This window comes from Ptiloglossa arizonensis, chromosome 7 (genome assembly GCF_051014685.1).
Source record: "Ptiloglossa arizonensis isolate GNS036 chromosome 7, iyPtiAriz1_principal, whole genome shotgun sequence".
Classification (NCBI taxonomy): Eukaryota; Metazoa; Arthropoda; class Insecta; order Hymenoptera; family Colletidae; genus Ptiloglossa; species Ptiloglossa arizonensis.
In genome coordinates this window covers 2,135,535-2,163,468 of record NC_135054.1, presented here as the reverse complement: position 1 = coordinate 2,163,468, position 27,934 = coordinate 2,135,535, and the positions used below count along the sequence as shown (strand labels likewise).

Below are 27,934 nucleotides of genomic sequence, written 5' to 3'. Positions count from 1 at the left end.
CTATTCAAATATAGTTTCTTATCTACATTATATATTCAACCCAATTAGTAAATACAAATATAAATAGTTCTTATTCATATACTGTATTTATTAATATTTATAACATTATTATATATTACATACAAATAAGTATATATGTCAATATACGTGTAGACGTATATTTTCATGATTTCCAGTGCATTAGAAAATTTTTCGTTCGAGAATGAAAATATTGGATAATGCTCAATGTATGGTTTGTAAAAATAATAATATTAATAAAATAGTAGGGCAATGATTACATATTGGTAAAAATCTATTTTATATTTTATATTAGAGCAACCTTGAATGAACACCAATTTGTATTATCATTTAATATCACTGTGCACATTTACGATTAGCAGGATACTGCTTCAATAAGCGCTTAATTACACGTTGATATATCCGTGCGTTTCGTTTTTCGTGAGGTTTCAACAATTCTTGCTTCGCTACGTCAACTTTTATTCTTTTTCGTTTAATACCTGGTGTATGGACTAAGAAGGCACCATCAAGTATAACCAGCCGATAATTTAAAAGACACATCTCGAACATCTAAAACAAATAAATAAGTAAATATTAATATACAGCGTAATACACTTTTAAAATTTGCGGATAAGTTCCGATAACATAGTTGATACGATTCTTTAAAAGTAAATATACGTGTATATTATTTAAAGAAGAAATTATCAAGTACACAAACAAAATATTCATTCAAGGAACTGTTAGAAACAAAAAAATAATGTAAACGTTCACGATTAATCGCATTTTTTTAAATTGTTTCTCTAACAAAGATTTTGATAAAAATAGTTTTTTTATTTTAATTTTGTTGTATCACTGACGTCGGATTAGTATCTGACTAGATATTGATTGCAATATCAGTAATTGCGAATATAAGAAACACAAAATTCTTATCACCAAACAAAAATTCATAAAAGTATACGATAAAGACGAGATATATATGTCTTTGAAAATTGTAAAAAATTAATACGCAAAGTAAAATTCCTGTCACTTTTTAACTTCAATTTATCGATAAATTCATTTTACACCTGACACATTTTGTCTTGTCTGCCTTCCCAAGACATATCTTCTGTATATAAAGGATCGTCGCGTGTTCCAATGAAAATGGGCTCCCATCTGTGATGCGGATATTCTCTTTTAGTAAAAATAAATGGTCTGACTTTGCCTGGATCAGGTCTAATCATCCACCTAGTGAGACCAGGAAATCTTTGGCAATGTGAACAAAGGTATCTACAAAACATGAATACTGTGCAAAACATACAATATTATCAAATATCTCATTCTATATGTACAATGCAATGATATTAACAGATTTACTTCAATGGACGTATGAATGATTGACAATTATTTAATTAATTGCCATACAAGTGTGAAAACACGATAATCTTGTTTATGTATATCATTCTGTTAATTTGCACAAACCTATGAAAATATACGGCTATACCAGCTTTCACTGCTAAGAGCAGTTGTTTTTTCGTTGTGGGTGGCTGTTTATTCGCTTCTATTTCAAAAACTGGCACCACAAAGACAATACCAGTTTTTGGTGGTCGTTCGCGTACCATGTCTATAAAGCCAGAGGCCAGTTTCTCACTGGGCAAAAGTTCAATGTCCGTCACTAGAACACGAGTGGTGTTTGCCTGCATTCTGGCCACATTTCTAACCACGTTAATAGGATAAATCATGCTCATCTGCTTTCTTTCCGTTTCTGCTACTCCCCTTTGGAGATCAGATGCGGCGCAATCACCCCGAGCCCGAGAAATTTGTCTTAAAGCGGGTGGATGACCCGCCGGAAATACCAAATGGACAGAAACCTATCAAGGAATACAAGTTAGAGTTATACATAATACACCGGTAATGTTCTTGTACTCCTCTGCAATTAGAGCGTTCTCTATTGTAAACAATTGCTAATTTACGATATATCTATTTAATTCAATACATCTATATATACCTAATAAATGTTTCACGGAATTATGTTCGTTTACGTTATGTACTTTCACGGAAAACGCTGGTTATGACGCGCCTGCAATAATAATGAATAAATAAATAAATAAATAAATAAATAAAAAAAAAAAGTCGTCGAGTAGTTTTAAACGTATCTGCTATTTCGATGCATTGAAAAAGGTGTAAAATTTCATGTATTCGCGGTACAGTGTTGCAAGATTTGCGGTATTATCTTAACCAAACTAGTGATTTTTTAAAGTGTAATGAAAGTCACGTTACTTATGATTAGACGTATCGACATATCAGCATTTGAATTTAATCATGCTTCTAGCGACCCGTTCTGACAGCGAGTGCATGGGGAAACCTTGTACATTTCGGGTTCGCATCGACAGGCTCGATCGAGGAGAGCAACGGCGGTACCAGCGTCGAGGCCAGGTGTAAAAATGGCCAGACTTAACGGGCCCTCCCATCTCCTGACCAACTCCACGATTCCATAGACATGATCTGCAGTAGCGTGCGTGCAGAGGGTCACCTGGGGCAGCTTGTTCCTCTCCTCGGTTCCGACTAATACAAACGGTAGGACTCTGTAGGGGCTCTTCTCACCGATTTCCGGGCTCCAGGTGACTTTGGACGCCGGATACGAAATAACATCTGGTAGACCGTGGTACCATCTGCAAGAACTGTTCCTGGGTTGTAGACCCGCCATGTACATGCCTGCTACAAACGCCGGCGCTACAGTTTGTGCACGTTGCCGTGAACTCAAATGACTTTTTGGTGTTAGGATGTCGTCGTTACCGATCAGTGGAATCGGTTGGCGAAATCCACGGCTGACTAAGAGACGCCCTACCAGACCGAGAAGAAGCACTAGGCCGAACCAAAGTAAAACCCTTCGACCGGAACAACGCATTGTTCTCTTGTTTACACAGACCGCGTTTTTCAATTTTTCGATGATTGTGGTCAAGGAAACGATCTTCCATATTACGAACGCGATAGATTCATTGAACCTGTGCTTTCACACTGCTGTTCTATGCGGAAAGGCGAGACCGCCAATTATGGATCGATGCGGCGCAAGCGTGCCAAGCTTCAAGGCAGCTCAGAGAAATTTACAAATTTAACTCGGAAAAAGATTCGGACGAAATTTCTTTAATTATTTGACGATATAGTTTAAATGAAATATTACACTTTCTTTTATAGAAGGGATATAATGAATATATAAAGATTGTCGTGTTGTTATCGACGCGATAATACATAGTGTTGTATCTAGAGAATAAAATACATATCTGACGGTTATCGGAGAGAACTAGGAATGCCCGTATCTTGTATAAGAAATGGATGAATAACGAACGTAGCTCGACAGAAATGGTAATGTTAGTTGTTTTTTGTACGAGTGAACACAAGAGTTGTCCACGTGCTGGAAGCTGAGAATAAGAAATGTCCATCACGATTAGATATGTATGTACATCGAGAAGCATACTTTCCTAGTACCGAATCGTAGTCTTTTAGTGTAATTTCAATAATAAATGTTTAATTTAGATTTGGATTACTTTATTTCTTTGAACAAAATTTAAATGCTTAGTTCTCTGAAAAAATAAATACTTGTCGACATTTCCTATCGTAACTAACAAGGAACGATGTAAGTCGATAAATTTTCAATTAATGATGTCATTAAATAACAAATTGACCTACAAACTAGACGAATAGACATTATAATGCGATTTCATCTGGCAATCAATGGTTCTCACTAAAAAGAAATGATAGATCTATTAATATCCTCATTCTTGAATTAGTACAAATAAGAAATTGTGTATCCCGTTAAAAGACATCTTCAACAAGAGATGCCATATTAATTATAAAAAACAATAAATCTTTTATCGTATTTCTAATAAAAGAAAATTTTTATTTCTAATTAATGAACAAGAAACATTAGGATAATGTTAGTGAAAAATATATATATATATATATATATATATATATATATATATATATATATATATATTCACGTTATACTATTTTATAAGTATCAACTTTGAAAGTATCATGTTACAAAAGGTAAAAAATTATGTTTCACATTTTAATTATTTAGATATGTTTAAAAGCAAAGCAATGTTTAGACACTTGTGTTGAAAAATGATAGTTCCTCAAACATATTAGTACTTCAAAAGTAAATTGTTGGAATAATTTATTTCCGTTCGAAAGAAACTTTATGAACCTTGGGCAAACAAACAACAATCACTATTCATCGGATCGTACGCCAACTAATCGTGAATTGAATAATGAAACACTTGGCCTGCGAGAACATACGATACTATATTATTCTATAGTCTGAGATTACTGAATCAATTTACGTTCAAGAATATTCTATATTATTTTTTACTTAAATTTCTATATTATCTTTTGTACGTTTATCAGTGAATATTTCATTTATCTTGAACACATTTCTTTTATTAAGAAATTTCTTTTTATTAAGAAAAAACGTTTAGTTTGTCGAACCGCAATGTTTCTTGTAATTACATTTCAAATTATTTTACATTTTAACCATTATTTAAGGAAATGTGTTTTTATTCTCGAATAAATATGATTTTGTTCCGATCGATACTACTAGAATCTGATGCCGTAATGCATTTAATTGAAAAGAATGACGGATTCTCAATTTACAAGAAACCGTATGAATGGCGTTTAAGTCATCACAATTGATCTCAAGGCTGTGTTCTAATTTTAGTGTACCGATGAGAAGCCGCTAAAGCTACTATACCTTTCGTTGTGGCACGCAACGCGGCAAATCTATTAAAATTGAATTCTACGGAAGCCAGTAGTTCCAAAATTGTTCGAAGAGTCACATGAACTCTTTCACATACTTCTTCATAAATTCTTTCCGAAGTTTCAGTCTGTTTCCTTCGGTCGTTTTCATTATTGTGTTCAGTGCGGGTTATGTTTAACGTTCATTCATATGTCAAGAAATAAATATTGTCTTCCAACCTGTGCAACATGCAGTTATATCAAAGTGCAATGTTCAATTTGATGATCGTATGTATATATACAATATCTAAAGAAAAATATGGTTATTGAATAGTCAATTTCATTCTAACTTGCATATTATTATTGATCTTTAACGACGAGTAAAGTCTTATCTACTTTCTTGTTTCATCAGAAGTGTTCTTTTCAAAACATTCACAATTAAAGATTCCATTTCCATGAAGTATTCTAATTCTTAAACAAGCGTGAAAGCATGTTGTGGAAAATGTAGAAGAATTGTCAAAATATTACGATCTTTGATATTTCTAATTTTACGAGTAAAGGATAAACGAATAAATGAGACCTTTATTATGGATGTCATATGAACGGTTATAATAAAACCGTACCGAAGCAAATATCAATGTAATTGTGATAATTCGATGTTCTTTACTTTTAAATGAATTTCTTAATTTATTATTTGTAACCGATTAGAATTTTCTTTCCTTTATATTCTTTTTATCGATCTTACGCGTAAATTGTGTATACCTCTGTGTGTGTGTGTTTGTATATAATACCGAAAAGTATTATTAACAAAATATAGAATGAATGTTATACGATAAGAAGGTATCTGCGTTACATACGCATAATTGTAAATAAAAATTTCATTCGTTCGTCTAGTTGGATAAGTTCGAACGAATATTATTTTCCACCTCAGGGCTTTATACAAGACTGGTCTGAAAGTTACTACGTGCAATGTAATATCCTGATATATCTTCTAATATAGATGTTGCATTTTAACTTAAATTACACAAATTAAAAATAAATAAAATCGAACTTTTTAAGTTTACAGTAATATGTGTATGAAATAAGATATAATGATATTTTCTTCAATAATATTACCATTGCACGAATTACTTTTCAAGCTCAAACGTAATTTAAACAAAATTTGTTTTCTTGATTAGAAACTGGAAAGCCCGTAAATAATTTTATTAGTTTCTACTTTGTCAGTTCTCAGAACAACTAGGTTTAGATATAATAATTGTATTTTTTTTATTTATTAAAAATTCTATCCTATTCTTTCCCTTCGATAATGTTTTTCGATGCGATGCATTATATGCTTCTAGTAAAATCGGCCCTGGTTTCTCTTACGTTTATTTTATCATACATCAAACTGCCTGCGATTCTAAACATCGGACATATTAAACGCTCTACGTTCGACCTATATTCGAACTTCTTGAATTTGCTTTGACAGGTATCCTTCAAGCACAGAGCAAAAGTTAAATTAGTTTTCGGTTTCGTACGAACGCACATATTTACATATTTCACGTGTCATTAGTCACAATTTTAATAATAATTTGAAGAAGAATATTATTATAATTTAAACTTGACACATTCTGAATAACTTTAAAGTTTATTGACTCGTAGGTAAAATACATTTAAAAATAATTAATTAAGTTTTTATTTCCTAAAATTTATTCAAAAATATATCATTCATTGTTAGCGTAGTATATACATATAATGTCATTTAATGTTGTTTAATGTTGAAAAATCCGAAATCTATTTAGAAATTAAGAAAATAAATACTAAGAACTGTCATAAAAGTAAAGTATAATGGCAGCAGGTAATAAATACATACGCGCGTGTGTGTGTATGGATGGATGGATGGATGGATAGATGGATGGATGGATGGATGGATGGATGGATGGATGGATGGATGGATGGATGGATGGATGGGTGCATGCATGCATAAGTTATAGTCAACCATTACTGTGCAGGAAATATCGAATCTTTAGAATATGATGAAAAGAAATAACTCAGTTCATTATTGTAATCTGCTAAACTTCAACAGACAGTGGATTGTATTTAATGACAAATGTCTTGCAAAATAAAAAATAATCCTTTCGTATAATAATAATGCTTTCGAAAAAGCATTTTTGCAGTGACATTTAAATTCGGTTTTGGATCATTGAGTATGATTATTAGAGATGGTAATAAAATAATATTAATGATTTGAATTAGTTACAATTACAATCAGAATGCAATGAATGCTACTTCAGTAAATTATTCACTTCGTGCGAAACGTGCACTTTATATTTGCCTGTCGATAATATAAAACCAACTAATTACACTAAGCTTCGCAGTTGGCAGAGCTCAAAGAATACCGAAAATAAAACAGCGACGTGTTTCACATTTGCATCAAGGTAAAAGTAACATCGATACATGTGTTTTTGGTTATTATTAATTTTATACACCAAAACGTACAAAAATTAATTATGTTTCATAAATGCACATTCTAAAATATTCGTATTTTATATCCATACCACACGTTGTACAAAGAAGGATCGAACAACAATAAATATCAGTAAACATTATTATTTCGTTTGCAATGAAAAGCGTTTAAAAATGTTCACGACCTACAAATTTCAAATATTTGGTTTATGTACTATGAATTGAAAATATTTGTATATGGAATGTGAATTTCACCTGTATGGATAAACATAAACAAAAAATGTTAAAGATACAAAAATGGAAAGAACAAAACAAAATATTGAAGAGTAAGAAGGAATGGTTTTATATAATTAAGTACAGAATTTGTAATCGACAATATTAAAATTTTGCGCGCAATATATATCGCAATAAAAGAGGATGCAGATATTAATGTACATATTCACTAATATATTATATACACAAATATAAATTGCACTTACTTACCTTACAAAATTCCAAAAATATATTAATCAAGCTAAATGTAGTTACAGTTTGTAACAGAATAATAATATAAATAATTAAATTTTACAATACGACAAGTATGCCGTAAAAAGAATTGTCTGTTTCATATTTTTTTCGACTTTGAGAGATTGTAGAAGAAAAGTGTCGCAGGTATTGATTTAATTGTGCTAGACCCTATAGAGAACTTGACACTGACTCTATATGTATGTTCAATGTGAAGTTCATTGGTCAATTCATTTCCGAGATGTAAAAAGCACAGTTTTGAAAAAACGCATTTAAAAGGACCATATTTAAGGTCCTTTCATTTCAGAGAAACTTAAATGGTGAATTTTCTTCAAACTTTTCCGAATCTTAAATTTATATATTTGATTATCACCAATCTTCATTGTAAACTTTCCTCTAAATTTATAGGAGACAGAGGGGGGTGATAGGCGGAAATTGAAATAAATTAATAATTTATGAATGATTGAAGATGTTTTAATGACAATTTTATTAAGAAATATTAGAAAATTAACGATTTAAGATGATGTACGATTTTTACAGGTTGCTATTATTTTATACAATTCATACCCATTGTTTCGATTTATCGGACTAGAAAAAGATTCATATTAATCGTTATAGCAAGATATACACTCTCAAAAATTATCTCAATCTTATCTCGTTTAATGCCTTTTTGTCATTTATATTATTTATGACATATGTTGGTTTAATCTAAAGGAAACATTTGTTAACCAAAAAATAGTATACATCATGCTTTGAAAAGATCTGAAAACATAATTATCTTTTCCGATTTTAGCTTTTCTCTGTAATATTACTTTCACATACTTCTATTCGACATCTCTTCATTTGAATCTTCTGCAAGAGATTTTGTGTGCGGAAAATGGTGATTTAAAAATGTTGCCAATACGCACTCGTCTAAATATTACCCGAATCCCAAGTACCATATAAAAGTCAATAGATGTGCACAGAACGTAATAGAAAGTACTAAAATTTATCTTAATCTTTCATTTCTAGTTTTTATCACTTCACATTGCTGAAAATATAATCGAAGAAGTGAAGAATGAAATATAATAATAAGATGTAAACATTAATAGTTAATCTTACTTTCATGTTATCTTCTGTTTCTCACTCGAATCTAAAGAACAGATCCATTTCCGCTTATATTTCGCAACAATTGTGCTTGTGTTCCAATTTCAATATGGCCACCATTAGTTTCCATACACATTTGTAGCCTGGATTTTGTATCGTTACGGATCCTTTGACGAAGACCTGACTTATTTCGTAATTTATGAAAGGCTTTATTTATACAGCGTTTTAATTCCGGTATAAGTTCTTTGCATGCCCGATTTATATAATGCCTTTACCACACCTCAAAGGAAAAAATTAAGCGGACTTAAATTCGATAATCGTGGAGGCCACAATTTCGGTATGGATCTTCGACTTATCCACTAATATGCCATCTACCATCGAACAATGAACACAATAACATGAATTAAGAGCAATTTAATAGAAGTGTGATTGTACTGATCTGCGATATCAAAATGGTTCTTAAGTTTGAACAACGGGCAAACGTGAAGTTCTGTGTAAAACTTCAAATAACTGCCACAGAGATATATAAAATTCTGCAGCAAATCTATGACAATGAAACATGGGCCGCATTCAATGTTTTGGTGGCATTTGCGATTCAAAAGTGGTCGGATGTCTCTGGAAGACGACGAGAAATCTGGAAGACCACACGTACCAGCACAACTCTAGAAAATGTTAGTAAAACTAACATTTATTCGCACAAATTATTCGTGCTCACAATTCGTGAAATCGCAGAATACGTTAAACACAACGTTAAATACAACAATTAATTTTTGCCACATTTAATTTCAATTCCTATCACTAACTGCTTTAAAATATTTTCCATTCTGAATCGATAACGTTTGATGTGATGCGAAAGTAGTAAAAAGGCTCTGGAGGACAGTAAATTTTTATTAAATATCCAATCTATTGTATATTTTGTTTATAATTGGAAATATTTTTCGTTAAATAATGTTGCCGGTGTATAATGATGAACTTATTATATCAATTAATGGCCCTGAGATTAAGTATTAATAAAAAAAAAACTATATAAATTTTGTTTTCCACTTTATATTATTATTTGTATAACTTCAGAATATGCTTGATCTTAGCTCTGGATTCGCAAAGTTTAAAATATCTATTATCGATAATTTTCCAGAAAAAGTATGCTGACCCTTGCTTTTTATCGGTAAAACAGTATTATATTATTGAGAGGAATTTTACTTAAATTAGTATTTGTATAAAATTATACGAATAGCATTTATATAGTATTACTTACAATATTAACGACTTCACCGATTTCAATAACCTTACTTTACAACCACACAGTTGGTCGAGGAAGATTACTAGGTATCCTCGCTAGAAATTGTACATTAGTCGTTGTTGTCTGGAGTCCAGCTGTAACTAAGGCATATATTCTTGAAACTTTTTCCATTGACCTATTTTAAAATCATTGAAATCGGGGAGATCTTTACTAATGTAACAAGTAGGTATTGTTATTGTTAAATAAAATTTACGAGTATTCCGGAAGGAAAATTAACAATCTAGAATAGATTTGGGATAGATTGAATTTAAATTAGGTTCGTGTTAGGTTTTAGAAAAGTATCGAAGTACTATAACCCAGGTTTTTAATATCTTGAAAACCAAGAGTCAGCGATCATAACGTATTACTTTTTGCTCCGAAACACTTGTGAATCTTTTGAAATACTTCAAGATTACTGAAATCGAGTCTAACTTTAGCACTTTGTTTCACGGTTCTCGAAATATTCGAATCTAATATTTTCATTACGTTGAACTTTTAATAAAAGCAGAAGAATTAACACGATTGAGAAAAAAATCACCTGTCGTATTTGCATTATAATTTATAGTCACAGTCACCTTGACCTTCCTCGATGGACGTGCCCCTTTTTCCAGCGCCACCAACCCTCAAGGGTACAGCGTCGCCTCTTAGTGATGTAGTAGATATTGCGAAGTTCACACGTGTTCCGCTGTCCACGGTTGGCTGTCCTCGTAAACGACATGTGCCGAAATCGCGACGCACGTCTAGGATACACAGAATACAACATTGTGCTCGTAGGAACCTGGTCTATCCTAACACAAGGGACCAAATCCGGCACCGTGTTACCGAGTTCCGCATAACAATGATGGAGCGACAACGCGACGACATCGAAGAAGATGATGATGATGTAGTATGCGCAATTGGTATAAGTATTGTTATCGATTCCTATTAAATTATGTAGAAAAATCTTCGATGCTTGCGTATTTAATTATTCTTTTCTTTTTTATTAACAAAGGAAAACTTCACGATAACGTTTAATTGGGAGTATGTTGATCATGTTTTATTCCAAGAGCAAGGAAAGACGAAATTGCAAGCAAACGATAGAATTGCATTATTGAGTATTTAGGATAATTTTCCAAGAAGGTGGATTTTGACATTTTTTCTTTAAATTTTGTTATAACATTTCCGTTTCTTTAATAAATGTATAAAAGTTTTAAAGAGGAAATGTATCTTCTTAAATTGTACGATTTTCTAGATTTCTCAAAACACTTACTTAATTCGTCGATGAAAAATGAAAATAAACGTCACTTCCTCTTTGTAAAGTAATCGTTCAATTATAAATCTTATAATTTATGATACCTCTTCTATCTACAAATGTTTTAAAAATATAGCGTGTCTGCTTTACGTGGGGTACTCTGAATATCTCAAATTAACTTTTGTAATCAAATGATTACGTCACAAATAGAAAAAATGACACGTTTATTTTATATGATTACTTTTTTCTTGTTTCATATACATATACATATACATATGAATGATAGTCAATAATTAATTATGACAAATCTACCTCCTCGAGAGAAAACAGTTTAATAAAAAAAAAAAAAGAAATAGAATATATATTATTTCTCATAACTGAAAAGTATCGAAAGTGTCGTTGTGTCGTTATTTTTACTTTACACCTTAATACATCTGTTGGAAAAGAAAATTGAATGCTGAACATTTAAACTGATGAGTATACATATATCTTTTCAGACATAGATACTCGCGCATATATAAAGAACCTATCAGTACGTGACAGCATATACAAGACAATCAATAACTCTGTTATACTGACTAAAAAATTGAAATTAACAAAAAATACACCGAATGCCGGTTTAGTTCTGATTGCGCAATAATTTTTATGTTTATTTACACTAAAGCATTTATAAAGTATATAATTAATAACAATGAAGTTACTATATAGCGTTTATCTTTAAGACTAGTCATAAATCAGGCAATTGTGCATAATCAGTTTTATAACTATATTGTTGTTTAGTTATACATTCTACTTCTCACTGTATAAGTAAACCATCCAGACGAATTGAACCAATATATAAGAAAAGAAATGAAAAAGAAAAATAAAATGTCCAGGAAAGCTGAAATTAAAACTTGAGATCGAATATAATTTGTTAGTGGTTGAAGGATATTTCCACATAGTAAAATAAACAATATTAAAAAGAATTTGAATTAAATAAAACGTTGTGCTAATTACTGTATAATATAAGTTCTAATAATACGTTATTCATTTTTAATAGGCAGAAAGAATATTAATAATTTTAAACGTGAAAGATACTGTTATGTTTTAAATTTATTTTTTATTTCCATCTTAAGAAGATGGAAAAATAGGCAAAATAACCCAAATTCAATCAATTTAATAATTCATTATTCGATAAGTACTCTTATAATAAATAAATAATACCGAAGCATTCAAGATGTATGAACGTTAATTACAAGTTTTAAGAACTTGTAATACCAAAATGTATAGATGTACTCCAATAAACTATTGGAATCGTCGTTTAAAAGTGTGGCAAAGATCCTTTGATAAAACGGCATTAACTTGATCTATTATTCACAGATTCGTCAATAGGAGCTTCAGAAGAGATTTCTCCGCGGCATAAAGCAGCAGTTGAACTTAAAAAATCAATAAAATCGGTAGCTATTCAAACTATAGTTGGTATACCATTACGGCTGAGAATTTTGCCATCCGTCAAGGACATTATCGAGGAAACTAAACCAAACACAGTAGATGCAGTAGAAAAAAAATCTTTTAAAATATGGAAGCATATTAGATTTTTAGGGAGACTATCGTTTTCTTTGTTCGGTAACAATAAATCGATAACTTTTTCTTATTTACAATTCATGCTGATCTTCTTCAAACTAGCAACACCTAGACTGTGGATTAATTTCTTAGTCAATATAATTTACGCATTACAGGATTAACATGGTTGCTCACAATTTGGGCTGTTGTTGGTGCATTTGCCTTTTGTGCAACCGAAGGGCCACGTGAGCGTGAACAAGTTATCAAATTAAAAAATATGCAGAAAAATTTAGCTATTGGTTTAGCAACAGAGTTAAGACAGTTGCGTACAGAACAAGATGAAGACGTAGAGCCACTTTGGAGTAGCAAGGTACATCAGTACGTAATAAAACACGAAGAAGTTCTATTGATGGCTGTTAATGCTGGATATGGTGAAAGTGGAAATGGGGGACAACTTTGGACATTTCCTGGTTGTGTCCTTTTTGCTATTTCGCTTCTCACCACTCTAGGTAATTTAAATGTATTTCTTTTTTTTATTCTGTATAAATCATCAAGTAAATAATTTATAATCACGATTTAATAACCTTCTCATAAGTAGAAATAATGTTATTCATTTCGTAAAAACAAAAAGTGTTTTTTTTTTTATTTTTTTGTCAGTTTGATACTAATTGACATCATTTTCCGTTTCAAGATAATATAATAGATATATTACAATTGCAATTTTAACTAGTTTGTGGGTACCTGTAGTGGGTGGAATTGCTGCTTTTTCATACTATAAAAACTGGAACACATGGACAATGAGAAGTTAAAAAATTAACAATATTTTATGAGAAAGCAGTTTACTTATAACATGTTTCTGATCTGTAAACTCTGTTCTACCGTAAATTTGTTTTCATTTTTCTTACATTTAATATACAACAGAATTATGTTTCAATATTTTCTTATTTAAGTAGATTTGCCTACTATTTAAAGAACTATTCGATTATTTTACACGAAATTGGACACTTTTGTAAATTATATTTTTGATTTTGCTGAAACTTGAATATGTTACAATCTTCAAAATATAATGTTACAACTTCTTTGATAAAATATAACTTTTAAATTAGTAAATGTTTGAATGAGCTTCTAAGTACTTACAATGAAGATACAAGAGTATCGAATAAAAATTATTTTAGTTTAAAGAAATTTTTCTTAATCATATTTGTACAATTATTGTACACAGATTCGATTTTTTAATAGCTGGAGTAAATTGAAAAATTTGCAAAATTAAGAATACAGCGGCATTTGTTCTCTTTACGAATAAATTTTCAAAGATACGTACACTTTAAAGTTGGTTGTGTAAGAATCGATCGAAGTTAACACTGCTTTATATCATAGCGTACCAACCTAATCGTAAGTTATCTACAAGGTGAGTCACGAGAAAGAGGACACCTAAATATCTTCGTTACTTGTCGCTATATCAAAATACTTCTCAAGACAAAGTTAATACGATTTGAAGGGTCACATACAGCGAATTTAATATGTCTCCGTACATCTTGTTCGAATTCATTTATTATGTTACAACTTCAAATATAATAGGAATGAATAAAAATTCTTTTGAGCATCTTAGTATCGTTATTAAATATTGGTACAACGAAAATAAAAGATCATTGACATTTAATTAACACGGAAATAAATTGCAAATGACAATTTGTCAACAAGTCTCCATTCATATAAATTAATTTAACTTAAACAGATAAAGTTTTGCATTTTATTCACAGTCAATGATTTGTCGGACTTCTGACGCTAGCTTTGAGTATTTCCCTCATTCGGTTTTTGCATAAATGCAACTAACTTTGTTGTCGTTGCAATTCAATTTTGTTCCATCCTTCTTATAATGTTTGTGTTAGTTCTTTATTTCTAACTGTATGTTATCGAACGCGTTTACCCAGTTCATTCCATAAGTGCTCAATTGGATTCGTATCAGGCGATTGAGGGGGTGTATGAAACTGATTGAGTACATTATGTAACAATCACTCCTTGACTTTGTTCGGGGTATGCTTGGGGTCGTTGTCTTGCTGAAACATAAACGACCGACCAAGATTCGATTTCGGTGCACTGTTGTGCAAATCCTTTAAGGTGTTCAAATAAACGTATTGGTCCATAGTGCATTCAATAATGCTCGTCAGATAATTCTCAGACGAGAACATTGAAAAGTACGGTATTAAAAAACTCGTGTTTCTCAAAAACTGGTGGCGATACAGCAATTCGGCTTCCGGATTCTTGTTTGGAGAGTGTGTCTCTACAATGATCACCCCTAAATTCCAATGATCACTGGAAGGCAGAAAGGCAGTTTCAAGTTGTCGGGTCAAGATTATATAAAATTATTTTCATGCAAACTCAACAAATCGGAGGGTGCTTATCATTTTGTCGCAGAATGTATACTTTTATCTTTACAATGCTGCGCAGTGCTGACCTCCGCTACTTCCATACAGTTACTCACGAAAGAAACAATAAAGAATAAAAATATATGTTAATTTCAAGTTTTGAAGGTAGTATTATAACCACTACAAGATACAATTATGAAAAATGTACGTACAAAAAAATTTTAAGCAAATTGGATATTATTTATAAAAATTATCAAACATTCGTTGCAAATATCTGTTAAAAGGGGGTCACAAAAATAATCGGAAGCTTAGCAATAATGGGTATTTATATCGCATTTTCGCAATAAATGTTAAGAATGATATACTCAGTTAATGTTAAGAGACCGTATAGTAAGTTTTGTGTGATTATAGTGGGACGATCTAAAAATTTATACGTTATGGATTTGAAAAATTAAAATCGCAAAAATTTGTGCAGAAATTAATATTAAAATTTCATATGAAAGAGAAATCTTACAAAGAGATAGTCACTCTTGTTAGTAGAAGTAAGTCGATGATCCACAATATTATAAAAATAGTGAAAGAATGCAGAAAATATTGCAAATGAAGCCCGCCCAAAGTGACAGTTCAAAAGACAGTTATTCGCAAAAATAAAAAAAGAACACGTATATGAGCTGTGAAACTTACGAAACTTGCGAATATGATCGAAAATGTATTTGAAAACGATGTTCATCCAAGATAATTTTCACGATAAAGTTACAAAAAGAAACTGTTTGCTTCTCATCGACAAATCACATTCCAATCGCATTTTTAATTTACGTTTCCGTAATCTGTATCATTTATACTTTCTATCCATATATAAAAAACTGCGCAATTTTAGTATCAATTCATTGCGTTTCCTTGTGAATGTTTGACCAGCAAGTCTACTAGGTTGCAGCTTTAGTACCGCACAACTGTATCGATGTATTTCGATGCAGCGTTAACTTCTAGCAATTTTCATATAACTAATTTACAAAGTGTGCATATTTTTGAAAATTGTTGATGAAGAAGATAAGATGGACTATATTTCCATTTTTCAAAAATTCTAATTTTAACAATTTCTGGGACGTATTTCGACTATTTCGTTTTATTTATTCAATTTATAGGTTTTGGTGCTCCAGTTCCACGCACTACGGCTGGTCGAACAGTAACTGTAATATTTGCAGCGATTGGTATACCTGCACATTTCCTTTTGATTATGAACCTTGGTCTTATATTGGCATTACGATTGCAGAGATATGCTATATCCAGGAAAAGTATTGAATGTAATGAAACGGAGGCACAACATTTGGTACCGGTACCTAAGTGGGTCAAAATAGTACCCTTCGTTTGTGTAGGTAATTATTAAATTATCTAAACTATTATTGATACATTGAAATATCATTACACATGATTTTGTTTTATATAAATGTAATTCCTTTTATATTACAAGAACGTTTCCTGGGACGTACTTGTAACACAAATTAAAAAGCGTATGTGTATAAAGCGAACGAAAAATCACGATACTACCGGAGGTATAGTAAATCTTCGATCAAAAAAATATGACATTACTAATAATAATAATGTGCTGCTATGTAAAGAAATTTGAAAATTAAAAAAATATTAAATATTACAAAAACAAACAAAATACAAATATCTTCCACAGTATAAAACGCATGTTACAGATGTCGGGAAAATGATAATTACTGATAAAATCATAAATTGATATTTAATGCAATAAAAGTTTTAAAATAGAAAGTATGTATTATTTTTATTTTGCTTCTGACTGTAGCATTAAAATATATTCAGCATAGCTAAATCAAAACAAGATTTAGATTCTCGACATTTTTGAGAATCTCAATATTTTCAACATTTTTAATTGACGATATAATTTCAACATTTATAAGACCTCACACACCTTTAATAAATGTATTTAACGTATATGTTAATTTTTATTCCTGCTATACATCAATATGTGACTATAGAAATTGGTATAATATAATATACCACTGTATATTGTACATACATATACATATATATATATATATATATATATATATATATATATATATATATATATAAAATAATTATTTGTTAACATATGTATTGAACTGTACATAAATTTATATACTTCCTTTTATATAATCATACGGTAATCCATAATATTTTAAATATATTAGAAGTAAGTTTTGATAATACCTTAATATCTTCTATTGTGTTCATGATATAAAAAATTTGTTAATAAAAATCAGTAAATGATACGACAGGCTCATATATTCTTTTACTTATATTTTCCAACTTGAATAAAAAGATTACAATTACATAATTACATGATTTTATCCATGCTATATGGTGTATGAGTTTATTAGAAAATTTAAATAAAATATGTTTAGAATTATCTTTGAATAACAAAACGTATCTACTTTACACACTCATTCTGTCTCTCAAATGAAAAGATAAAAAATAGGGCAAATTTAAAACATTTTTATATTCAATTTAGAAAATCTAATTTGTGACGAATATTTCGACTTATATTTTAAATGATAAATTATTGTTTTCTCTATTTCTCATCTGTTTCGCTAAAAATTCGATTTTTTAATATTGAATTGTTTAGCTATTTTCAACATAACATCAGTTCCCGGAATATTTTCTAAATTTTCTATCTTATATAAAAATGTTCCCATAAAAGCTGTATAATTAAAAAGGATGTAGAAAAAACTTACGTTTTAGATTGAAATTACATTTTTGATTTTTAATGGTTCAAAATACCTATTTGTATTTATATAATACATTATGAGATAGCAAGTACTTTGAGAAGTTCTTTGTTGGACTCGTTAGATTTAACAATATCATCACATTTATTCAGGCTCCTGCGGATTTACATACCTACAGAATATGTAAAAGACTAGACAAATTTTCAAAAATTTTTACGGTAAGTAAACGAGACATTTTCAGTTTTGGTAATGGTAACTAAAATGGAAAAAACTAATGCTAGTGTATATCTATAGACCTCTTAAGGCAAGAATCAAACAAAATAAAGAATATGAGCCTTAATTAAATATAACGATACTTCTTATTAACTCGGAACGATTGATGCAAAACTTGACACTAATTCAGCATTTTTAAGTCACCTTAAAATTTGATTGCTCCTCAAAACAATACAATTTTTATTGAAAGTTTTGTTTGCAACTCATAAATACAGAGAAGATATTTAGGCAATGCAAATTAAAACCTTTATTTAAATACAACCTGCCCAGTTAAGATTAATTATAGGTATAGAATTGATTGTAAATAAATAAATTATTTCAAATTGTAGCCGCTTACTACCTATTGGGAATTCTGTGTTTCGGAGTAGCCAGATCCAGGCCGATTGCAGCAAGTATTCTATTTCCTCTGGATTTTACGGCTGCTGGTGGTCTTTCAACAATAATTGGCCACGTGCGAATATTGTACGGATTTTATTTGGAAGGTGCGGTCGCAATTACGGCCATTGCAGTTGCCGTCTTACGTGTATCAGCCACACAGAACTTAACTAATATAGGTCTTAAATACGGTTTACTGATCGAAGCGTAATTATAATTATAATTCGAATATTCACTTGAATTTTTCCTGCTCATAATGTATGCTAAAATAAAAACTTATAACGTTAAAATCTGTAACTCTTGAAACAGACGATCATTAACTTCTCGAAAATAAAAATACATATGTTAAATAGAAACACTCTCACGTAACAGTTATCAACATAAAAAGTATGTTAAATGAATTTAATAATATTGTTATAAAATATAAAGTATTAATAACTATCAAATCGTATATTAATATCATATTTTAATACATTCGCTACCACGCATTACAAATGTATGACTAACTAATTTTGGTGAGAAACCAACATCATGAACATATACTACCGTCCATAAGTATTAGAACACCTAGTACATTTGCACAAAATGTGATTTTTTAAACAGATTGATATTGTTCGCCACTTTAGTAGTGTAGTCATAACCAGAATACATATTCAGTTTGAAGTATTTGCTACGTACATGGTTAATTCGCGCGTTAATTCGCATGTTAGACGGAATACAGATTCTATCACATTGACTCCGAAGTGAATGTTCATTAGATTATATTCGAACAATATAGTTTCATTAATTAGTAGTGAAAATAATGAACAGAAGTAATACATAAGACTCGTTTTTTTTCTTACTTTGATGGAGGAAGTCTTTAAAGACTATATCCATTGTATCACCCCCATAGTGTACAATTTTTAAAGCTGTCATCATCGAGAAGAGGACCTTTGCCATATCCCTTTCACATTATGGCAGCAAAGCAGAACCGCGCTACGTTGCCGTCCTTCTTACCAAGAGACCTGTTTTCGTAGCATATCCACATTCTGCGAACAAATAATGTTCATTTAGTTCTTCTCACCGCCAGGCATGGTTCTCGCTACATCCAATAGCGAGACGTCCCTCACAATTATTCCAACTAAGACACAACGCTTATCAACCCCAGTGGGATATCCCTTCAATGTGTGTTGCGCCGTGTTCTGGTCGCTGAGACAATGTCAACAGCGCGTTGTCGCTTCCTTTCCTATCCAGTGCAGGTATTGTATAAAATAATCATGTCTGAACAGTACCTGCACCGTTCGCTAGGTAAGGATATTGAAACCTCTGCCCAGCCACTTTGATAGGAGTTGCCAAACAACCCCAACAGTCCGCTGACCGAAGGGCTGTGCTCCAAGCGCTCCGTGAAAGTGAACTAGACAAAGTGCCCCAGTTGTTAACCAGCACTTGGAGGCTGCACGGAAGGGAACGTCAAGTCGGAGAAATCCGACTGTCTCCTTCCGGGTTGAGGTTAGCTTGGACACAGCTCCCTCCTTTTGCAACCCGAAGGGTAGCTGCCATGGAGGAAAACGATACGAAAATCGCCATCACGACTACGGGAGAGACGCCAGGAGAAGGTGGAACAACAATTAAATAATGGTGTCCATGGAGCTGCCATGGAGGAAAACGATGCGAAAATCGCCATCATGACTACAGGAGAGACGCCAGGAGAAGGTGGAACAACAATTAAATAATGGTGTCCCGGCTCCTCCTCTAGATCGATCTCAATCACTACCACGGGGCATAAGTCCTTGTAGAGAGGAGGGTTGGCCTGGTAATCGCTCCGATGCCACCATTTTCATACCCCACAGATAAGCGCTTCGGCGCCTTTCTTTTTACGTGGGGAAATTTTTTAAAAAACGCCTCCGACCCCTTGGGACAAGATCGGGATTCTCCGTATTCGGTAATACCAAGTACAGGGCCTATCCACTAAAACCACCACGGTGACCATCCTCGCACGAGGTCAGGGGGGACACCGGGTACGTCATGTCCGCATGGTATCCTGGTGTCTCCCCCTACTCCTCGTGCGGCGCGGAATTCGCGCCTATCCATGATATTGTTGGGAGCATAGGAGGCTTGTTGCCCGACCTGAAGGAGGAGGTGGTTCACCTCGGGGTCGTCGTCTCGAATATTTGCGACACGGCGATGTCTCGAACCGGACGTGGATTTCCTTGTCGGACGATGTACTGGTAGTCGGGCGGAATTACGGGTATAAGGTTTGTATGTGCAGGCTCAATGCAGTACATCCATGTGCACTGTCGAGCTACCGACGATAACGTACAAGTTCTACAACGCGGCGCACGAAGCTTTACAAGTCGTCATCAAACGGGCCAAGTCCCACAGATGGAAAGAACTCCTCCAGACCTTCGAACAGAATCCACAGGAGCGTCCATATAGGGTAATATTCGATAAATTCTAACCCTGGACGCCCCAATTCACCGAGAGTGATCTTACGATTATGGTCACTGTAGCGGTTTTAGTAGGTAAGCTCCGTACTCGGTATTTTCGTGCAAAATAGGTTAGGATTGGGATACATTTATAGAGTGATCATCTTCATGACCCAGGCGGTTAAACCAAGGCTCCCGTTCCTCCTGTCATCACGTATAATTTACAAAGTCAAAACAGGAATTGTGAGTAGGTAGTTGTGACGACCAACAGAAGTCTTATGTTATGATTGATATCAGATAACTCGGGTTCGAATGCATACTGCAACCGACGGTAGCCAGTTGTAGCCCTTGAGTACCACTCAACCGTTCGCATTTTTCCACAGATTCTTCCGATGGACACCCCGTGAAAAAAACCCTAGAAGTACCATGAGACGATGTGTGAGTAGAATTAACCTACTCAGGACTTCAATTTAACCGAAATTCCCCACACGAGGACGTGTGCAATGGTTAATGGCTTTTGTCCAGACGAAAGGCGCACTGACCTAACACTGCTCGGAAACCTTCAGCCTCATACTTCCAGCAGGTTATCGTTAGCAGATATGTGAGGACAGACTGTCAATATAAGGCATACAGTTATCGTATCATTCAGTGCTATTATATTGACGTTCTTTTGTTCCAGAAATCCTAGACAATAGGTAGTAACCAACCAGGACACGAAGGAATCGTTTATAGTTGTCTCTTTTTTAGGAAGAATAGAATAAATAACTGTCCTTTTAAGAACAACCAAATGTGTAATAATTATTTCTCGTGTTCAATTCTCTACCTATCGTCCGAGCTATGGTTTAAGAGCGATTCTTAATCTTTTAAGAGCATGTTAATTTAATTGCCCTTAAACACAGGTTTATAACAAAGAGAACGTGTTGACTTGAAATAATTTTTAAAAATAGTTACAGTAATAAATAATAAAAACTTTATTTCATTAAAACAGGTTTACTTAGATTATAAATATTTGAAGAAATTATATATTTTAATTTAATTTATGTATTATTTTTTAGAATTTATGTTCTGTAAATCAAAACCTCAATTGTAAAAATATATAAACTTACTTTATGAAAAATGGTAAAAGTATTCATAGTGAAAGAGCAACGTATTGCTGTATGATTAATAATAAAATAATGGATTATTAAACTTAATCAATCCTACATGCAAATTCACATAGATTATTATAATGCCATATAAATATTTGTACCATATCTATGATTAAAAACTTGGTTATATACTCGTACATATCCAAGTACATATTACGTATCTATAAATATTATATATGTAAAATTATTATGAAAAGATTATATTTAGTATAAATACAAATAACATTCATATACAATTAGAAAATTTTCCCAAGTGCGCATTCTTTACTTTATTAAAAAATATTAAGGTACCAAATCTAAAGTTTTAAATGTTAATCAAATTATAAAACTTTTATATGTTGATATATATATATATATATATATATAAATATATATATATATATTTTTTTTTTTTCTTTTTTATTTCTATACATTTGCACATAAAGAAATTGACATTAATACATGAAATTGACCATTAATATATATATTTGGACAATATAAAAAACCTAATGACTGCTCATAAATGAAAGTATAATAGTTCGTATAATTTATTACATAAGTATTACAGATATTAAAGTGACTTTGTATTCAATATTTTGTTATGGATACATCTTGCTTAGTAAAAGATGTAGCATCTTAAAATAATGTCTACACTACCATAAATGAACTGTACATTTGTCATAATATGGTCAAATTTGTTGAAGCCAGAGTACATATGGAACAAATAAACAACAATACTAGTATAGATTTGCATTTCTAAGAAGCATATACAAGTACAGATGTAGTCAATTGTCTAAGTTTTATTAATATTTACAGCATCAATGCAGTACATTTATGTAGCAATTATTTTTACTTTATTAACTTCCGACTTTATTTCTTTCGTAGCTAACGCAGTTGAATAATTTTTTAACAATCAAGAAATCTAACATATTATGACACTCCTTGTCTTTGCCACTCAACTTCATCTCTTGAACCATTGTTTTTTGTTCTCTTATTTTTAGATTTATTTTCAGGATCTTCAAATTTAGAAGATGAATTTTGGTTATCAGAAATATCTTCCTTGTCTAATGCTATTCGTATGGATTCCACTAAATTCAGGGGACCAGTATAACTTTGTTTTGTACCTATAAATAAAACAATTAATTTTGTTAAATCAGTAAGTCGTATAACGAATATCTATTATTTCCTTTTGTCAATGAGGATAAATTATAATAAATATTTTATAATACACTTATTATTTGCACTAAAAATAATTTTTACAATTTATTTACACATTCACTCACTTACTTTTAATTTATCCAAATATAGCTTTTTTGATCTTATTAAGCAAACCATCATTATCATTATCATGTTGTGTATTCTGTCTCGCTTGAGTTTTTACCTTTGGACCTGCCGTGCCTAAAAGAATATGTAATCTAATGATAAAAGAATATAATATACGAGTATTTGAAGAAAATACTCTATACTAAGTTAAATAACTAAACAATTTGCTAATACCTTCTCATTTTTTAAAACATTTATTTCATTTCTATAGAACACCAATAAAACGCATAAATAAATTTTGACATTTTTTATTTAATTAGCAAGGGCAGGTACACGTAAAGAAACTCAAGCGACACACAAGCTTAATCTTAAGTAAATTCACCAAAAACAAAAATTCTATGTTATAAAGTATCACATATAATATTGAAAGGATTTTAAACACATTACTAAAATTTAATTCAATTAAAAAAAGAGTAATGTGGGAAATCACAGATGTTTTGGTTTCTCATTAGGTACATATATTTAATTAACTTCGATTAATCATATAATATTTAGTGTCAAGATTCATGTTATTTATTCTTACCATCTGATTTGTGCGTTATGCCATATACACTTCCAGGAGTATCAGTCTCAAGCTCAGCATAAGCTTGGAGTAAAGCCAGTTGTTTGTCACTCAATTTTCTAGGGGTTATTATTTTAATGTGTACATAATGGTCTCCATATGTAACACTATTCACCTTTTTTAGTCCTTTACCGCTAAGTCTAATTTTAGTATGAGATGAAGTACCAGGTTGAATTTGTATAGTATGATCCTCATAAATGCCTTCTATTCTTATTGTGCCGCCAAGTACTGCTTGTGATAATGATACCTCAGCATCTGTATGTATATCTGATCCATCTCTACGAAAGTATTTTGATTTTTCCACACGGAATGTTATAAATACTTCTTTGTTACCCACAGCCATTCGAATTGTTTGACCATCTTCAATACCAGCTGGAACTGGTACTGTCACTTTTTTTCGTTGTACCTATTGTTAGATTAGCAGTTTATATAAAATGATTACTATATTTGTTTCAGTTTATGAATACTTCCATGTAATCATAGTTAGCATAAAATATAATATTATATATACCGATTGTCCTTTTCCTTCGCATTCAGTACATGGATATTTAATAAATACCCTAGTACCATGACAGTAACGACAAGTAGAGCGCATTACAAAAGGACCAGTACTAATTGTTTCCATTCCAGTTCCATTACAATATTGACACTTAACTGGTTTTGTACCTGGTTCACACTGGGAACCAAAACATTTTGGGCATGTATCTACTACATTCAGTTGAACATCTTTATTTATTCCTCTGGCAGCTTGTGAAAATGTTAAATTCATAACAACCTGTAGAAAAAAGAATCAAATTATGTACTGAATAATATATAATAGTACACCTTAAAGAATGTTGTTGAAACCTTTATGTACCTCTTGAGCAGCTCCAAAACCAAATTTTGCCTCAGCATAATCTTCAAAGTCATTAAAAATATTATTTTGAAACCCAGCATCCCCAAATATTTTTCTAAATAATTCTTCTGGATTTACAGATGACCTAAACTGCCAGTTAGAACCAAAATTTTTAGCATGACCACTATCTTCTCCCATTCTCATTTGTTCTGATGTTGATCCCCATGTATCATATTCTTTTCTTTTAGTATCATCACTTAATATTTCATAAGCTTCAGAAACCTCTTGAAATTTTTTACTAGCATTTGGATCTCCTTTATTCGTATCAGGATGATATTTTTTAGCCAGTTGGTAATAAGCTTTTTTAATATCCTTTGCTGAAGCATTCTTAGATATACCTAATATCTCATAATAATTACGTTTTAAAAGCTGATTTGTAGTATGTATTTTTCTTTGGGTTTGAGTTAAGTTTCCTATCACACCTGCAATTGTATTTAAAAGTAACATTTTAAATCGAAGAAAACTTTTGTCCAAAATTACTAAAATGTACTATTAAACTAAATTTTATAAAACACATTTTATTATTAATTCTTTGCACTTGTATATTTAACATTCAAATGAATGCACTGCCATTCAATTATATAAATTTCTATCAACAATTACATCTCGTTATAAAAAACAATATTAACAAACCATTTGAATACAATTTTAGATCATTTTTTCATTTACACATATGTATTATCAAAACTAATTATATTATAGAACGATTAATCATGGTATAAAAAATCAATACCAATTTGCTAAAGGAATACAAATAATGAAATGTAGAATATTAAAGTATGTTCTCCAGTTTGTATTTCTTGATTTGTACATTTTGAAAAATTAATTTCAATGATTTTTGAATATCTAGTAAGTAGTTTAAAATGGAATAGCAATGGTTAAAGACTTTTTTAAAGCTGTTATAAACAGTCGTATCTTGTGAAACGACAAAACATGTGTCGTAAAATGTGAGGTTATGTTCCACTTTGAACGATTTTCTACTAGATCCATAAACAATAAATTATAAAATATTCATGACACTATATATATTCGAAATAGAAAATTGTCTCGAAATACAGCAACGACTTTAACGTTTTAGTAAATTAAAAATTAATAGAATAAAACTCAAATTATCAGAAAAATGAGTGATGTAATCTGTATTGCTTAGAGATATACGTTACTTTTTCCTGTTTCCTTTGAGTTCCAGTTGCGGACACCCAACGTTACTGTTGTAATAGATCGATGACATGTGTTACATCCTTGTGCGATACCACATGACAATTTATTTAAAGTACTACTGCTGATTAAACCAATAGTTTTTGGTCGAAAAACGATCGCGAGTCCTTTGCCGGTCGCCATGTTGAGTAAAAGACACATGGTTCCATTACCACATGACATGTATATACATTTTAAAGTGCTTGGAAAATGTATAAATGCGAAACGTAGACATTTTGCGTGCAAAAAAAATTTAATAGTTCTTTATCATTTTGAATTTGATGCTTTACTTTCAAAATATAAGCAATTCAAATTTAAAAATTCAATTTCCGGGTCGCGCTGTTTTAATTTCAAATAGTCGAGCACGTGGTTGTACATACTTGGCTTTTAAACGAAATACGCGTGGGTGCACATTCATATATGTTATCCAGCTAAAAAGACTAAAGTAATATAGAAATGTGGCACTTCTGTCAAAACAATCCCCAATTGAAGGTACTTGAAGTAACATCCCGATTCAATGTTGTCAATTGTATACATAAAGGACAAGCGAAATGTTTCGAAAGAACAAAATACTAGAAGTATATATCGTCCATCCGCGAGTAACAGGCAAACGAGTGTTTATGAACCTCTCCATTCCAATTACTGCTCACTAGCTCTCGCCGAAAATTTCGTATGATAGGTTTATTTGGGTACAGTATTGTGTCTCAAACTAGTTTGTATTTTCCATTTTCTTATATGTATTTGGTGGTGTACTTGTAGTATAATACTTGTATTATTGTTAGTTTATATTGTATTGAATGTTCTTGTTTTTTGATGTACAATTTTTACCATTGCGTCTACTGTGTAGTTGGTTCTGGCAAACACTTTGCATGATCCAATAATGTGCTTTATTATTTTTTTTTAATGGCAGTATCTGCACATGCTGTGTCTATATTTTCTTTTATTATATATATTTTATAGTCTTTTGTGGTTATAGAAAATCCTGTTCTATTTTGCTATGATAAATCCTTCCATTTCTGAAGAGTTGTTCCATTGTGAAACCTTTGTACAATAGTTCTTTATCCATGTTTGGATTTTGCATGATGTAGTGCCTGCTATATAGTGGTATTTTGCCCATTTCTCTTTTTTTTCTTCTATTATGAGTGATACGATTGTTTTCTTGTATATGTTTTTATGGTAGATTGAATGCTATGTATTATTTATCTGCTTTCGTTATTGCTTTATGAAGCTCTGTAGTTTTGTTGTGGAAGTAGTTCCTAAAATTCTGTATTTGTTTACTGTGTAGGTTTGGTATATCTACAAGACTTCTTCCTCCTTCCTTCCAGCTGATCACTGTTCCATGGATGCATGTGCTTGCGTGTTGTGTATAAAGGGCTATGAGCTGTGTGCTGTTTCATCTGTTCAGTTCTTCGAGGTCTGTATTGGATCACTTAATTATTCCAAATGGATATGTTAAGACTGGTACAATGTATATATTGATTACTTTGAATGTATGTTTAATTATTATTATTCTGTGATTTTGGTACTAATAAAGCAGATCACTCGATAAATCACTTCTAGGCTTTGACAGTTGTAAATAGGGAAACTAACCGGCGGGTATATTAGTCCCACTACATTGGGGCTTCCATGATGGGCAAATAGATAAAATGGGGGGTCTACGTCCGACCTATCGACGCAGTCTTAGTGATTTGTAGATAGAAGTCACGAAGAAGAAACTTCAAGCATTTACGTCCAGGAGAAGCTTTCGGTATTCCGGGGGGGGGGGGGGGGGGGGCATCTCTCGTGATCCCCGCCAACGCGTTCTAACGAGGCACAGCTGTTCAATTTCTCTTGCTGCCAAACATGGCCCTTAATACGCCCAGCAATGAGAGATCCCCCGATCATCTTG

The 27,934-nt window shown here is 31.7% G+C and overlaps 3 protein-coding genes across 8 annotated transcripts; 1 reads left to right on the top strand and 2 right to left on the bottom strand.

Annotated features, from left to right (window-relative positions):
• Nucleotides 1-124: 124 nt before the first annotated feature.
• On the bottom strand, nucleotides 125-2,993 carry LOC143149021 (beta-1,4-glucuronyltransferase 1). The gene is made up of 4 exons (XM_076315994.1): nucleotides 2,339-2,993; nucleotides 1,456-1,844; nucleotides 1,062-1,263; nucleotides 125-567 (listed from the first exon to the last, which is right to left on the bottom strand). Exons 1-4 carry the CDS (start codon nucleotides 2,879-2,881, stop codon nucleotides 355-357), a joined length of 1,347 nt encoding a protein of 448 aa, XP_076172109.1. The 5' UTR covers nucleotides 2,882-2,993; the 3' UTR covers nucleotides 125-354.
• Nucleotides 2,994-4,806: 1,813 nt separating this feature from the next.
• On the top strand, nucleotides 4,807-18,861 carry LOC143149049 (uncharacterized). 5 transcript variants are annotated; one of them, XM_076316060.1, is made up of 7 exons: nucleotides 4,807-4,998; nucleotides 10,590-10,923; nucleotides 12,615-12,860; nucleotides 12,974-13,306; nucleotides 16,306-16,352; nucleotides 16,434-16,536; nucleotides 18,495-18,861. In XM_076316060.1, exons 2-7 carry the CDS (start codon nucleotides 10,614-10,616, stop codon nucleotides 18,749-18,751), a joined length of 1,296 nt encoding a protein of 431 aa, XP_076172175.1. In that variant the 5' UTR covers nucleotides 4,807-4,998; nucleotides 10,590-10,613; the 3' UTR covers nucleotides 18,752-18,861. The 5 variants fall into 5 exon arrangements, with proteins under 5 accessions (XP_076172175.1, XP_076172178.1, XP_076172174.1 ...); XM_076316063.1 differs by having other exon boundaries at nucleotides 10,636-10,923; nucleotides 16,306-16,536; XM_076316059.1 differs by having other exon boundaries at nucleotides 16,306-16,536.
• A 3,991-nt stretch (nucleotides 18,862-22,852) lies between these two features.
• LOC143148886 (dnaJ homolog l(2)tid, mitochondrial) lies at nucleotides 22,853-26,244 on the bottom strand. 2 transcript variants are annotated; one of them, XM_076315678.1, is made up of 6 exons: nucleotides 26,013-26,244; nucleotides 24,814-25,274; nucleotides 24,469-24,732; nucleotides 23,919-24,363; nucleotides 23,360-23,470; nucleotides 23,058-23,196 (listed from the first exon to the last, which is right to left on the bottom strand). In XM_076315678.1, the coding sequence occupies exons 1-5, from the start codon at nucleotides 26,227-26,229 to the stop codon at nucleotides 23,367-23,369; spliced, it is 1,491 nt and encodes a 496-aa protein (XP_076171793.1). In that variant the 5' UTR covers nucleotides 26,230-26,244; the 3' UTR covers nucleotides 23,058-23,196; nucleotides 23,360-23,366. The 2 variants fall into 2 exon arrangements, with proteins under 2 accessions (XP_076171792.1, XP_076171793.1); XM_076315677.1 differs by lacking the exon at nucleotides 23,360-23,470 and having other exon boundaries at nucleotides 22,853-23,196.
• Nucleotides 26,245-27,934: the final 1,690 nt, after the last annotated feature.

Excerpts from the sequence above, each read along its gene's own strand:
- LOC143149021 (XM_076315994.1), bottom strand. The coding sequence starts at position 2,881 with ATGCGTTGTTCCGGTCGAAGGGTTTTACTTTGGTTCGGCCTAGTGCTT. Across the intron at positions 1,845-2,338 it reads GCGAACCCGAAATGTACAAG|GTTTCTGTCCATTTGGTATT; the intron begins GTTTCCCCATGC and ends ATTCCTTGATAG. Across the intron at positions 1,264-1,455 it reads ATAGCCGTATATTTTCATAG|ATACCTTTGTTCACATTGCC; the intron begins GTTTGTGCAAAT and ends CATGTTTTGTAG.
- LOC143149049 (XM_076316059.1), top strand. The coding sequence starts at position 10,614 with ATGGACGTGCCCCTTTTTCCAGCGCCACCAACCCTCAAGGGTACAGCG. Across the intron at positions 13,307-16,305 it reads TTCGCTTCTCACCACTCTAG|GTTTTGGTGCTCCAGTTCCA; the intron begins GTAATTTAAATG and ends TTCAATTTATAG. Across the intron at positions 16,537-18,494 it reads AGTACCCTTCGTTTGTGTAG|CCGCTTACTACCTATTGGGA; the intron begins GTAATTATTAAA and ends TTCAAATTGTAG.
- LOC143148886 (XM_076315677.1), bottom strand. The coding sequence starts at position 26,229 with ATGTCATGTGGTAATGGAACCATGTGTCTTTTACTCAACATGGCGACC. Across the intron at positions 24,364-24,468 it reads GCGAAGGAAAAGGACAATCG|GTACAACGAAAAAAAGTGAC; the intron begins GTATATATAATA and ends ATCTAACAATAG. Across the intron at positions 23,197-23,918 it reads CATAACGCACAAATCAGATG|GTACAAAACAAAGTTATACT; the intron begins GTAAGAATAAAT and ends TTTTATTTATAG.